Source organism: Kryptolebias marmoratus, linkage group LG24 (genome assembly GCF_001649575.2).
Source record: "Kryptolebias marmoratus isolate JLee-2015 linkage group LG24, ASM164957v2, whole genome shotgun sequence".
Lineage (NCBI taxonomy): Eukaryota > Metazoa > Chordata > Actinopteri > Cyprinodontiformes > Rivulidae > Kryptolebias > Kryptolebias marmoratus.
Genome location: NC_051453.1, coordinates 11,319,780 through 11,333,103, shown reverse-complemented (window position 1 = coordinate 11,333,103; position 13,324 = coordinate 11,319,780). Strand labels below are relative to the sequence as shown.

At 42.5% G+C, this 13,324-nt stretch overlaps 2 protein-coding genes, 1 long non-coding RNA gene and 7 other non-coding genes across 10 annotated transcripts; all 10 read right to left on the bottom strand.

Moving 5' to 3' along the window:
- Window positions 1–43: 43 nt before the first annotated feature.
- On the bottom strand, window positions 44–4,056 carry calr (calreticulin). The gene is made up of 9 exons (XM_017406857.3): window positions 3,768–4,056; window positions 3,195–3,296; window positions 2,739–2,942; window positions 2,479–2,573; window positions 2,099–2,308; window positions 1,856–1,969; window positions 1,465–1,608; window positions 1,262–1,354; window positions 44–1,147 (listed from the first exon to the last, which is right to left on the bottom strand). The coding sequence occupies exons 1-9, from the start codon at window positions 3,859–3,861 to the stop codon at window positions 890–892; spliced, it is 1,314 nt and encodes a 437-aa protein (XP_017262346.1). The 5' UTR covers window positions 3,862–4,056; the 3' UTR covers window positions 44–889.
- A 387-nt stretch (window positions 4,057–4,443) lies between these two features.
- On the bottom strand, window positions 4,444–9,522 carry tor3a (torsin family 3, member A). The gene is made up of 6 exons (XM_017406911.3): window positions 9,201–9,522; window positions 8,918–9,040; window positions 7,626–7,891; window positions 6,770–6,945; window positions 5,753–5,877; window positions 4,444–5,591 (listed from the first exon to the last, which is right to left on the bottom strand). The coding sequence occupies exons 1-6, from the start codon at window positions 9,367–9,369 to the stop codon at window positions 5,344–5,346; spliced, it is 1,107 nt and encodes a 368-aa protein (XP_017262400.1). The 5' UTR covers window positions 9,370–9,522; the 3' UTR covers window positions 4,444–5,343.
- A 589-nt stretch (window positions 9,523–10,111) lies between these two features.
- LOC108230597 lies at window positions 10,112–13,177 on the bottom strand. Its single transcript, XR_001808365.3, has 12 exons — window positions 13,135–13,177; window positions 12,654–12,696; window positions 12,479–12,526; window positions 12,268–12,306; window positions 11,869–11,901; window positions 11,634–11,683; window positions 11,423–11,447; window positions 11,200–11,235; window positions 10,981–11,025; window positions 10,652–10,702; window positions 10,462–10,481; window positions 10,112–10,265 (listed from the first exon to the last, which is right to left on the bottom strand). It is a non-coding gene; the product is annotated as an uncharacterized LOC108230597 (long non-coding RNA).
- On the bottom strand, window positions 10,341–10,409 carry LOC112450237. Its single transcript, XR_003038785.1, has one exon. It is a non-coding gene; the product is annotated as a small nucleolar RNA SNORD47 (small nucleolar RNA).
- Window positions 10,546–10,611, bottom strand: LOC112450235. The gene has a single exon (XR_003038783.1). It is a non-coding gene; the product is annotated as a small nucleolar RNA SNORD78 (small nucleolar RNA).
- On the bottom strand, window positions 10,767–10,831 carry LOC112450238. The gene has a single exon (XR_003038786.1). It is a non-coding gene; the product is annotated as a small nucleolar RNA SNORD44 (small nucleolar RNA).
- LOC112450239 lies at window positions 11,302–11,385 on the bottom strand. The gene has a single exon (XR_003038787.1). It is a non-coding gene; the product is annotated as a small nucleolar RNA snR60/Z15/Z230/Z193/J17 (small nucleolar RNA).
- Window positions 11,514–11,590, bottom strand: LOC112450240. Its single transcript, XR_003038788.1, has one exon. It is a non-coding gene; the product is annotated as a small nucleolar RNA snR60/Z15/Z230/Z193/J17 (small nucleolar RNA).
- On the bottom strand, window positions 11,748–11,830 carry LOC112450233. The gene has a single exon (XR_003038781.1). It is a non-coding gene; the product is annotated as a small nucleolar RNA SNORD79 (small nucleolar RNA).
- On the bottom strand, window positions 12,372–12,440 carry LOC112450236. The gene has a single exon (XR_003038784.1). It is a non-coding gene; the product is annotated as a small nucleolar RNA SNORD75 (small nucleolar RNA).
- Window positions 13,178–13,324: the final 147 nt, after the last annotated feature.

Below are 13,324 nucleotides of genomic sequence, written 5' to 3'. Positions count from 1 at the left end.
CAAGTTAGCCAGCCTGGATTTCATTATATAAAGGAGATGTCAGTTGGATTTGTCTGAGTTGCTTTTATTGAATTTCTTCTTTACACAGCAACATGAAGATTGCCCCCGGTTCATTTCCTAACATTAGTACAAAATGTGTCTTACAAAAGGAGCATTAATCAGAGCACGTGGAACGGAGGGCTGGGGTGCAGAGACGCTGAAAGAAACACACGAGGAATGAGAAAACCTCAGGCGAACGGACCAAATGTTGAAAAGATTCACTGCTACAGGGGAGCCCTAAATGTACATCTAACTCAGAGTTTATTTTCAACAAACTGAAGTGAGGCGTGTTAATTACACAGTTCAAAACCGACAATCCTTCGAGCGAAAGCTGTAAAATATAGTCCGCAGTCCTGATTCGTTCGTTTTGCTCAAACAGTAGCTGAAAAGATGAGCAGCCAGTTGTTTTTAATCCTTCAAGGTTAACATGAATTAGTGTCAAACATTTACAGAAACAGAACAACAGGTGCAAATTAACACAACCAACAAAGCCGATGAGGTAAAAACGAAACATTTTCATGGCACCGTCCGAAAACAAGTTCTACTCTGCCGCCTTCACAACTTCATATAAACCCAGATTTCTGTAAAACACAACACCGCCGTCTAGAACCCACCAATCTAGACGTTCATTTCAGTAAATTCATCGTTTCTATTCAGACTTTACCAGTGATAATCATATTAATAATTGTAGTAGTGGCTCATTGAAACAGAAAACAAAACAGGAACTACCCTTCGCGACCTGTCTCGTTGTTTTGTAAACAAACAAATGAAAAAGCCCCTCCCCCCCGCGGGCGTCGGTCAGCGGCGTCCGGAGGCCCACTGACGCAGACAGTCTGAGCAGTTCCTGAGTTTATAACTCGTCCTTGAGTTTAGAGTCCGTGCCTTCATCATCTTCTTCCTCCTCCCCCTCTTCCTCTTCCTCCTCCTCCTCCTCCTCCTCTTCAGGCTCTTCTCCCTCCTCCTCCTCCTCCTCCTCTTCCTCCTCCTCCTTCTCCTCCTCTTCCTCCTCGTCGTCCTCCTTCGCCTCCTCTCGCCTCTTCTTGTCCTCCTCCTCTCGTATTTTCCGGTCCTCTTCCTCCTGGCTTTCCTTCATCTTCCTCTCAGCGTCCTGCAGAAAAGCGTTGCAAGTGTGGTAAAACATTCATTTGAAACAAAAACTAATAAAAGCACTTTTCTCCGTTTTCAGCGCAGAGATTAAAGCAGAATTCAGGTGAAAGGTTACCTTAGTTTTGCCCCAAGTATCGTTGCCAACTTCTTCTGCCAGTTTTGGATCGTTGGTGATCAGGAAGTTGTCAAAGATGGTCCCAGACTTGACCTTCACGTCAGTACAGGAGAACACAAACACACGTCAGCTGGTTAAAACGCCCAACAAATCACAGAATAAACCACAATGTACGGATAAATATATTCTTCATCACGCTGTACCTGCCACAAGTCGAGTCCGATCACGCCGATGCTGTCGTATTTGTATATCTCAGGCTCGGCTGTGTACTCGGGGTTATCTATCTCAGGGTGGACCCACTTTCCTTTATAAGCGGGGTTATCGATCTCTTTGGGCTTCCACTCGCCCTGCGGACAGAAGAGCATTCCAACCGAACAGCCATATGACGGTAGGTCGAAAGAAAAAGGGACGCTCGTTGTGTTTTTATACTTGTTGATATATTTCCAGACAGCCGTTTTCAAAAACACAACGCTGTTTCGTTCTATTGTGAAAATCTCTGCACTAATGACAATTTATTCCACAAAAAACCCATAACAAAGCAGCAGTTTAACCCGACGACAGGACAGAGTGTTGGAATAATCATGCGGCATGTACCTTATAATCAGGGTTGCTAACCATAGGCGGCTCCCACTCTCCATCCATCTCATCATCCCAGTCGTCTGGCTTCTTGGCATCAGGATCTGGGATGTTCTCAGGCTTGTCCCAATCCTAAAAGCCAGGTGGTTGACACATTTCGGGATTACATACAACAGAGGGTTTCACATTAAAACCATCAGCACTGTTTGTTGAAGTATACCTAGTGGAATATGAAAACTAAAGGTTAAAAAAATCCCTGACCTCTGGTTTTTTGTCATCAGGGTCTGGGATCTTCTCCCTGTCGTCCCAGTCCTCTGGCTTTTTGGCCTCGGGATCTTTAATCTTTTTGGGCGGCAGGAAGTCCCAGTCTTCTTCCAGACTGCCCGACTCGACCTTCTTATTGTCGATCTTAACCTCGTAGGTGTTGTCGGGGTTGACGATCAGCGTGTACAGGTGGCTGTACTCATCATCCTGCAAAGGGGAAAGGAGACGTCGACAGTTACACACACACACAAAAAAAAAGGGATCTTCTAACACAAACCAGATGATTGTAATAAGTTTCTCTTCTTCTATATTTGCCTTGGTGGATAGGAGTTTGTAAGACTGGGGGAAATCAATGTGGGGAAGATTTCTTGTCATACCTTGCACCGGATGTCCTTGTTGATCAAATGGTTTTTGCCTTTGTAGTTGAAGATCACATGAACTTTCTTTGTGCCCGGTCCACAAATGTCAGGACCTGAATACAAGAGAACAAGGAAGAATGCAGAAGGTTATGAAGTTATTGGATAAATAATAGATTATTTAGGTCTGTACACAGAAAAGGGAATTTTATTCAGATTTATAACTTGCAAAAAGATAATGAAGCATAATCTGAGGAAAGGGACAAAGTATTCACACCTACCAAACATGATGTTGTAGACAGAGTCTCCGTGCATGTCCTCCTGTTTGAGCTCAGAGGGAAACAGCTTGATGTAGCCCCCGCCACAGTCGATGCTCTGCTCGTGCTTCACAGTGAACTGGATGACTAAAGGCTGACCCTTGTTGCTGAAGTCATCAAAACGGGCCGACATGGCGTAAAAGCGAGCGTCCTGGCTCGTCTGCAGACCTGCGGTAAAAACACAACCGTTTCAGTACAAGAAAAATGCAACTCGAGCAGAATTTTACACCTTTTTTTGGGCCTATTTTGAACTGGTTATTTTAGGTTTGTGACTGAGTCACTTTTTCAAGTGAACCAACAGGGAGGGAGCGACAATGTCGTGCAGCAACACACCTCCGGTACTGATCCAAAAGCGGTACTCGGACGATATTTTCTCTGCCTGCAGGATCTGATTGCCACCAGCTCCCCCCGCTCACTCACCTTTGTCTTTCTCTGCGTCTCCATAAAACTTCCCTGCAGACAGGACAAACCCGCCGTAGTCCGACTTGTGCTTGGATTCCACCCAGCGACTCGTCCAGGCGTCTGCAAAGACAAGTTCAGGTTCAGCTGCACTGCAATCACCATGACACACACACACACACACACACACACTCTAATCCACCACTGATGATGTATGGGTGCAGGTGCATTGTTGGAGTGTGTGTGTGTGTATGTGTGGCTGTCTCCACAGAGGAAAGACAGTGTGTGCAGTGTATGTGTGTGTGTGTGTGTGTGTGTGTGGGTGGGGGGCAGATAAGGTTGGGTGACAGTTGGGGGTGGGAAACAGACGGAATGGAGAGCAATCGAGGTGGAAGAGGGGGTGCGATTTATCTATTGGCGAGCAGAAGACACATCCCAGATAACGCGTTAAAAACTATTTTTTTAATCCCCCACAATTTATATTGGTTATCTTAACCGCGTATTTACCGACATTACGTTTAAAAAGGTGCACGTTCTCATATGCATGTATAAAAAGAGCAGCAAAGCAACAATATAATGAAGGAAAAGCCTCACCAGCATCCTCAAATTGCTCTCGGAAGTACACAGTGGACTCGGCCAGGACGGACGCGACCGACACGGCCATCAAAATCAGTGACAACGTTGTCATGGTGACGAGCTAACGGATCCCGCTCGGACTAAAACTGGGAAGCCGCGACGCAAAGACGCCTCTGTGTGGAAATATCGCTTGTTTATCTACGCGACACGGCAGCGGGTTTTCGGGCCGAGCCTCATGCGGTCATTGTACGGTGCGAGCCGCCGCGACGGTCCAGTCGCTCTCCTCTCGGCTCGGAACAGATGGCCGAATCTGATTGGACGAAGGGCTTCGAGGCTCAACAAGGAACCATTACAGCGTTCGGCCAATCAGAGGGGAGAAAATCCGGGCTTTGACGCCCCTAGCCAATGGGAAGAGACCACGCGTTTGCTTGGTACACGCCCATGGAAGAATGATGCTGTTAGAAGAATCGCTTGAAAAAATATAAATAAAAAAATAAACAGGAGGCAGACGAATACATATTAGCATTATACAAGTCTTATCTACCATAATATACTGTCTTTTGTGATTTTAAAATAATATAACAAGGAAAAAAAGGCAATCTCCAGGCACAATGTTTTTTTTTCCTCTCTTAAAATCCAATCCTATGAAATTAGACATTACTTGATAAAAAACAAATAATTAAACAAGCAGGTGTTGGTTTTATAAGTTTTTTATTTGATTGAGCTTCCAAGCCTAAAATCCAGACAGAGTGAACAAGTCGTTCAAATATGGCGATAAATAACTTTAATTTTCAGATAAATCATTTTGTTTAGATATGTGGTCTCTTTTAAAAATTCAGTAACAATTTCAAGTAACATTTCCATTTTTTTTCGTACATCATATTGTTGACAACACAATGCCATTCAATACTTAACCCAACCCAGTCACAAAACTTTATTATGTCAGTGACAACAAGAAAGACAGGTGTGATCCCATAATAATGTAGTAAAGAGTGCTGTGTGTGCAAGATAGTGTTAAGTCTATTTTACAGCATAAAAAAAATAATAAGCGTGTATTTAAACCAATTTACAAACACATATGGCACAGTAAATGTTAACCTATGACCCAAAGGATTTCAATAAATATTCAGTGTTAACAAAAGTACAACGTTGGATGTGTAAATACCGACACGTCACATGAAGACTTGCAGGAACATAAGAAACAGCACAACTCATACTTTTAAAGGAATTACTATCATAAATAGTGTGACAAAGAAAAAAGTACAGCCACAGTCTTCTTCACATCTTTGTCTTGATTGACACGGCGATAGCTCAACCAGGCGGGCGGGGGGAGAGCGGCCGCGCCTCGCACGACGACCGTCTGGAGGAAACCGTCGAGACACCGCTGAACTCTGCAGGATGGGTCACCCTGCTTCCCCCCCGTCTCACGCTGGACCTGCCCGGCTGCCCGTTTGCCTGCGAGGGACCTGGACAGACATGTCTTTGTATCTGTGTGGGGGAGGGGGCAAAGGAGACACATCCCCCGTGCAGATGGACCCCGCAAAGCGATCGGACGCCTCCTCCAGGCCGCGCCCTCCCCTGTACGTCTCTGCATTTAGGGGAGGAAGAAGTTGATCCTCTGCGGTATGGACTTGCATCCTTGGGCTGAGAACAGCCTCTCCTCTTTGGGGACATACAGCATGGCCTTGGCCACCTCATCCAGCGTTGCCTCGTCCGTCTCCAGACCCCGAGCTACGTAGGCGTCTCGTGCACAGAGCTTAACGTGGCGGTACTCCAGGGGCAGAAACGGCACAAAGAAGTCAATCAGGTGACCAGACATCAGCTCACTCTGAGCAAAGCCACCTGAAAGAGAGGAGAAACATGGGGAAAAAAAGAAACAAGCTTCAGTTATGTCTTCACAAAGCCACAAAAAGAATTCATTTTACGTAATATCTGTGGCAGAGAGCAGAAGCAGACAAATTAACATCCGGTTACTTTAACTTAAACCCATCTTTGCTGCGTACCTTGAGACTCCATAGTTTCAGCTCGAAGACGATGCTCCAGGTCCTCCATACCGATGTCCTCTCGATTCTGACCAGAGTGCCAGAAGTCCAGCGCTACATCGTTGATCGCTGCGCCGCCAATGTTACTGTAGCGACAACAAACCGGATTTCTTATGTAATTAAATATGAAAAGGTTAGTCCTTCACAGAAGCAGTGGATTAGTTCAGTATGCAGGATCCTCAAGGTTTATTTCCACTGAGCTAAACCAACTTGAATAATGTACCAAACAAAGCATCTAGACTTTAAAAGATTTCACAGATGAATCCCACACAAAGCATGAAAAAATTATAAGAATTCAGCCTGTTTTATCCTGAATCAACACGTCAGTGAAACAGCATTTGACTGAATATGAGCTCCCAAAGTATAAATCAAGTTGGTTTTAATAACAGGATTTTCTGAAGGAGACAATAATTGTGACAGAAAACTTTAATTTCAAGTGAAAAAAGGGTTTTAATAAAAGCAGCAAAATGAAACAAACCAGAATATATTTTCCAATTATAATTTTTTTTAAAGTCTTTTGGGAGAACATTGTCTATATATTTACATGTTGTTTCTAAAAACATGATGAGGTGTTTAAAAAGGAATGACAGATTAATTTATAGATGTTTGCATTTTATCTATAAAAACATTAAGTTTAAATAAGCACACCAGGTGTTATTGTGATACTTATACATTCTTCTCAATGTTAATTTAGAAAAAAAATTGAATTATTCTGTTTGAAAATGCCATTAAATGAATTAAACACTAGTATAATTATCTGACAGACTTTTCTACATGTTGATAAAGAGTTTTAGTAAACTCAGGCTGATCAAAAACCCTTTTTGTTTGACTAAACGGAATATTTTTCTGGGAAAAAAAAAAAATAAATCAAACATGAATTCCCAAAAACACATAAAAGAAAGCGAATGAAAACAGGACGGGACCCATCCTTTATTACGGAGGAGGAGATGGTAAAATGTCCCTGGATGCTGACATTACCTGAGGAAGAGGAAGATGGCTCTGCGGTAGCTGACTCCGTCCACGTTGTCGTAGTGGTCCATGAAGGGCTTGATGGCGTCGATCAGACCTGGATGGAGCTTTTCAGCCTCGTCGAAGATGAACAGAGTCTGCGGGCAGCGCAGCACCATGTCTCGGATGGCCTCTCTCAGCTGGCCCTGCGAGGAAAAGAAAATGAATCCTCTGCATCTTTGAAACGTTCTGCAGCTTATTTAAAACTTTGATCCGGTGTAAGTTAAAGTTATCTGACATTAAAGTAACTTTTGGCTTTCAGTCTTTGGATACAGAGATTTAAAAGCAAATGAACAACAAACAGTTTAGCTTATATTTTTAAATTTGCATCATATTCAATCAGTTATCATGGTACTTCACCAACAAATACTGTTTCAACTATTAGTTGTAAGAAAAAATAGAGACTATTATTCTTTTAATGTAGTTATGAAAGGAAGAGAGACATTTGATTTTTCATTACTTTAATAAAGTCAGTGATGAGCCTCATTAATAAATAGTGACAAAAGAAATTGCACATTTGCAGAGGGCTGATTGTGGCAGTGTGTATTTAAAGGTTTGCCTTCAACTAGTGTATTCTGCTCATTATGAAACAGAGCGATTGTGTAAAAATAAAGGGACCACACTGTCACCTGTGGCCCAGTTGGACAAACGCCCGGTTCCAAAAATCAACATGTATCAGTGTTTGAGCATCAATATTTGATTTACAGCATCTGTCTGAACAGTGACCGTTATGCGCCGAGTTACAAAACGCAGACGGAACACCTGACTGAGCGTACGTCCCGTTCCAAGAACACGCCGGTTCCAGGTGGGCCCCCGCATGCCTCACCTTGTACGTGTCCACCAGCCTGGCGTGCGGGAAGTGGAACGGGGCGATGAACAAGCGCACGCACTCGCTCTTCACCCCATCCCGGTACAGGTTGTCGGCCACGATCCGGGCCACGAAGTTCTTGCCAGTTCCAGACCAGCCGTGGAAGGAGAGCGTCAGAGGCTTGTTGGGCTCCGGGTTGTTGATGAAACCCTGAATCGCTTTAAGAACCACGGACTGGACCAGGTGCTGCCCGTGGAGCTTTGTCTGCAGGTCCTTTTCCAAACCTGGACAGTGACAGCACAAATACACAACACAGAGCTCTGCCTGAGAACTTTTCATTTAAAAAATATGTAGGAATGTGTTTGTTTAACATCTGTGATGCTAAACCTTTGAAGCCAAAAAGATAGGACCTCAGATGTTTATCTGTCTTATGTTTTTTTGGTATTATAATCAACATGCAATAAATATTTTAGGTTTTGGGGACAAAGATTCAATCTACCCATAAAAGGATTTCAGTGCAGTTCAGCTGTATTCAGCATGAAAAACCTCGTGCCGTGTTTTTTAAAGACCTTGACAGAAGTTTGCCACAGAGAAATTGAGTATTTCTCTATCCAGACGAGCAGCCCCTGAATAGGATCAAACTTTATGTTTGCAACCAGGAAAGCTTTAAAAAGCCAGCAGGTTCTTTTCTGCCTCAAAGCATCTTCTTTCTCACAGAGCTGAGATTAGTTTAGTTCGAATTGGTTCGACTAGCTGCTTCCTAGAACAGCTGAAACAATCATTTCCAAATATCTCTTTCGGAACAGTGACTTCAGCATCTAAACAAGCCCTTTTTTTTACAAGATGTTTTAAAGGTAGTTTAAAACATCAACAAAGCTCTTAATCTCGCCACAGTCCCGCATGCTTTAGATGTTTCTCTGCTCTGAACGACTGAGGGATTGACGGGCTTCTGCAGAGCTTGAAGATCTGCTGGAGAGCGGGGAGACATCTAAAACCTGCAGGACTGGACATCGCTGCTTTAAGGAAAGCACACGCACTTTACAGTAAGAATAAAATGTGACCACGGGAAGTGAGCAGCAATGAACAAAGGTCCTCCTGAATATAATGCATGTGTTTGGTTATTGCTCCTGTGACCTGATGCAGCACATTCTGGTTCTTGGAGCCTTTTAATGACTGAAAGGTAAGTCATGAGGATGATGTACACAGAAGGTGTTTTAGTTGTCTTCTGGGACAGTAAATGACTGGATGTGTGGCAGATCATGCATGCTGAACCCACATGTGCAGAGTGTTAATAATAATAATCATCATACCTGTGATGTTGTTGGTTATCCTGCAGTCTCCAGACTCGCAGCACTGACCCAGGCTGCAGTACCACTGATGGAGAAGGCTAACATAGTCCTGAGGAAACCCTGACCACAGGTCCCCGACAGGAACTTCACAACAAGAGGAAATTAAATCACTGTGTAATGACCATCAAGGAGTACAGAAATGAAGGAAACAAGGAGGAAGCGGATGTTCTGATGAAGCTACTGAGTGCTAAATGTGTTAGCTTAGCATCGCTGCATTAAAATGAACGGTTTCTCGCCGCCTCACCTTGCTGTGTGGCATCGTCCTGGTGCGGCTGGCAGTCCCCCTCCCATATGTTGCAGTAGAAGTAGTTGAAATAGTAGGTGGAAACGTTGCCGATGCTGCCGAAGCGGAAGAAGTCGGCCTCGGCGGCGGACAGGGCGCAGAGCAGCGGCAGCAGCCACCGGGATAACATCGGGGGGAGCGGCGGGGGTCCGGGAGGAGAGACGGCTCGACCCTCCGCGGTTCTTATCCCCTCATTTATTCACACCCCGCTCGTTTACCGGCGGGCCCACGGCGTGTGGGTGGGGAGACTCACTCCACCCTCATGTCCCGGATATAAATAGGAGCAGCGAAGCGCTCGCTTTTTCACCCTGTGCTGCTTAGCTCCGCCCGCCCGGAGGAGGGCGGTTACTACTAGCGTCTGAATGTTTGAGACAGTTTACTTTTAAAGACTAAAAGTGCTTGCGTTTATACGGCAATTTTGTTAGACGTTCTTAAAAGTTTTAGATATTGAAATTAAAGAGTGTTTTAGTCTTACTGTGAAGGACTAAACTGGATTTGATACTTTTATTGTGAAGGACTGACTCAAGTGCTAGCTCCCGGTGGCTGCTTCAGCAAACTACTGAACTAAATTACCTTACAAGGTAGACTAAAATATTTCTTTCCAATTTATTATTTGGCATGTATAAAACATTGATATTATTCCTGACAATTTTTTTATGCATTAAACTTTTCAAAATTGAAATTTAAAGTCAATTTACTCTCAGATATGCAAACTAGGAATAGAAACTGTATAGAAAAACTATAAACAGTTCACTATCAACATTCATTAAAGTAAACCTCAAGTTTAGAAAAGTGAAGTCTTCTTCATAGAGGCATATTCTTTATCTTTGTGACAGATCACATATTTCATACAAAATGAAGTCACACATTCAGGCAATTTAGAAGGTTTATTACAAAGTAAAAATGACAAGACCAGCAACAACAAAAATTGAAGAAATTAAGTTTTCACAATGTAAAGCATCAAACTCAAGTCCCAGATTTGGATGATTCTGTGCTTGATCGTCTTGTACCACAAGTCTTCACAACCTGAAACAGAAACTCGTTTTAGAATAAGTGTAAGGGAGGCAGGGGGAGAAGACATTAAAGTTAAACTGACCACACAACCTCAGACAAGATGGAACGGTGGGTTATAATCAGAGATCATTTGGCAGAATCTTTTCATCACTGATTGAATGGTCAGCTTCATGCCTAATCCATTTGTTTAAAATATTAAAACACTCACCACTTTGAGCATACACCTCCCTGAAAAACAGAAAGAAACTGATTACAAGTCAATGACTGGCATCCAGAACTTTATTCCAGCGGACTGCTCAGCAACAGATTTGTCCACAACACAGTTCAGGTCAGACATTTGTTACAAACATCACTGAACCCATATTCAGCTCTGAGAAACTACTGAAAGTCTTCCTTACCCAAGTTCTTCGTTTTAGCCCTTGGAGCTGCAGTCCAGAGTGAGGTGAAGCCTGAGAAGACAGGAGCATTAGTCAAACTCTGACATTAAATCAGATTTAATGTCTGCACTGACCAGATCAGCTAGAGCTAATGAAATGCTTCATGATTTACAGTCAGCTTTCAACTTGTCATCACACAGGTCAGAGATTAGAGATCTCCTGTTCCTTTCCACCCAGGTGAGCGTGAGTTGGGTTACAAAACCTTTATTACATTTCCAATTTAAAAATAAACCCCAGCCCTACTAGTCACCTGGATATAAAGGTGCCAGGGACACTTTGTTCAGACTCACATCAGTTCATCTTCTGCAGCACGAGTGGACTCAATCCTGCATGCCCTGTAAAATTAAACAAGTCTTTTAGTTTAAGAAATGCTGTGAAGTTCATTGCTTTAAAAACAAACACTCAGATCAGACTTTGATAAAATAAATCCTCAACTGGATCAGAGACCTGATTCAAAATCATCCCATCTAAGAGGTTTAGCTTCAGAGGAGATTAATCAAAATGCTTACCATCAGAATGCTGAAGAATCTGAAAGGTGTACATGCCTATGGAGGAGAAACATTATCAATATTTGGAATTTGTTTTCACTAAACCCTGAGCTTTAAGAGTTTGTTGACACTTCAGATAGGAGCGAAAGACAAGCTAGTATTCTTCAGTTTAAATCTGCTGAACTATGGAATCATCATTGTGTCAAACATTACTTAATGTCATCCTTTTAGGCACTATGCTCACCTTCAGCTGGGCTGGAGACTCCTTCCTGAAATAAAGAGAAACAGGATGAACCCAGATTTCCTTCACACGCGACTACACAGAACAGGAGAGGCTGACGCATCAGTTAGAGGCGAAAGAACTTTCTTCGTCATGGTTATCTGTTGAACTATGAACTCATCACTGTGTCAGACCAGTTTAAGTTTAGTTAAGAGGTTAATTTACACCAACTCACCTTTAACTGAGCCAAGAATGAAGCCCAGGAGGGAAAGGCATCACAACAATCTGCAGGACAAATGCAGACATTACTAAAAGTCTATGTTTCAATAGATCAGCATGTCTCATCTTAAACTGCATCAGGAAAACGATTATCTTTCACTCTTTTTCAGAGAGATTCCCATTGTTTTATAAACAAAATCATCATTGACAGTGTCAAATCATCATGACTCCAAACCAGCTTCTGTTATTACCTGAGGTCAGAGTTGTCTCAGTCAGGATTTACTCTGCAGGAAGACAAGAAAATAAAAAAGGGGAATTAAAATTGATCTTTCTCCATCTGAAAAGGCAGCAAAACACGAGTGCCTCAGATAACTCATAAGAGGTGGTTGGAAGTATCGTCATCCATCTTGTCGAGAGTAGCAAATAAGTGTCATCACTGCAGCACAAAGATCTTGTTTAAGCAGGAAAAAGCCTTCTTGAGGAGTCCTTCACCAAAACTAAAATTTTTTCCACAAGTCAAAGAAATGTTTTTTTCCCCTATTAAAAAAAGCCACCTTAAAGAATAGCCATTACAGTAGCTGTGAACATAAAAGTGAAGAACTCTTCAGGAAGGCAAAAATCCACTTTCAACACTTTAAACACAGTATTACCTTCATCCTGCAGCTCCTTCAGGCACATTTTCCAGAACCCTGTGGAAATGCATTTTAATTAGCACTAAACAATGAGGTTAAATGGTTCCCATCTTAAACAGATAAGCCTCATTGTGGAAAAATCCTCAGAAATCTCTTCTGTCCACTACTCTTACACATTTTAATCATTGACTTTCAGCCAGGAAAAGCTAAATTTATGATTCAAACATACCTGCATAGTACACACTTGTTTCCAAATATTGATAGGACCATTATTAACCTAAAACAAACAAGGACATAGTAAATGCAAAGGCTTAGATTTTAGTACATCATTATTACACACGCATGGTTTTAAACTGCAAACAAGCCTTGCTCAGATATTAATGTTGCAGAAAATGAAATCTCACCATATAGAAGGGCTTTCCATTTTGGAGCATCCCATCCACAACTCTGCAAAGGTTAAAAGTAAAGTATAAGACTCTTGCAAAACTCATAACCTTATCAGCAGTTACTGAAACACCCGGCCTGCACCATCTTTTCAGCGCCATCCCATGGAGTCAGTGTGTTGGTTTTTTCTTCACATTTACTCAGATGTCCCTACCAACAATATCATCGTTCTGCCATGGGATTAAGCTATAATAGAAGTGATTTTAGTGGCTGAAACTCAGACTTAGCTATGAAGCTAACTAGCAACCTGCGCTAAACGGCACGTGGCTGAGGAAAAGCCAGGCCTACAAGCTAACTGTGGAAATAATGTCGCTAATTTTACATCAGCAACGTCATCATACATTTAAATGACAAGAGCTAATAAGTTTGAATAATTTCTGACAATAAGACACTACTGAAAAATAATGAATTGACTCCTTAAAACTGCCAACGACCACTCACCTATAGGAGGACGGAAGAATGAGACCGAAGAGGTGCTCGCAGAGAGCTTTTATAGCAAGTCTCGCAAAGGCTCATGGGAAAAAATAGCAGGAAGGTTAACGACTCCTGCTGGCCACCTAACAGCGATGCAGGACCGACATAAATCTATTTGCGAAAAAAAAATATTTGCATTGTGTGTTTATATATACTT

What these genes read in the sequence shown, in the direction of transcription:
- calr (XM_017406857.3), bottom strand. Translation starts at nt 3,861, where the DNA reads ATGACAACGTTGTCACTGATTTTGATGGCCGTGTCGGTCGCGTCCGTC. An exon ending in CTGATGACAAAAAACCAGAG is followed by an intron (nt 1,970 to 2,098) that starts GTCAGGGATTTT and finishes CCTGGCTTTTAG; the next exon opens with GATTGGGACAAGCCTGAGAA. An exon ending in TCGGACTCGACTTGTGGCAG is followed by an intron (nt 1,355 to 1,464) that starts GTACAGCGTGAT and finishes ACTGACGTGAAG; the next exon opens with GTCAAGTCTGGGACCATCTT.
- tor3a (XM_017406911.3), bottom strand. Translation starts at nt 9,369, where the DNA reads ATGTTATCCCGGTGGCTGCTGCCGCTGCTCTGCGCCCTGTCCGCCGCC. An exon ending in GCCATCTTCCTCTTCCTCAG is followed by an intron (nt 5,878 to 6,769) that starts GTAATGTCAGCA and finishes TTGTCGCTACAG; the next exon opens with TAACATTGGCGGCGCAGCGA. An exon ending in TGAAACTATGGAGTCTCAAG is followed by an intron (nt 5,592 to 5,752) that starts GTACGCAGCAAA and finishes CCTCTCTTTCAG; the next exon opens with GTGGCTTTGCTCAGAGTGAG.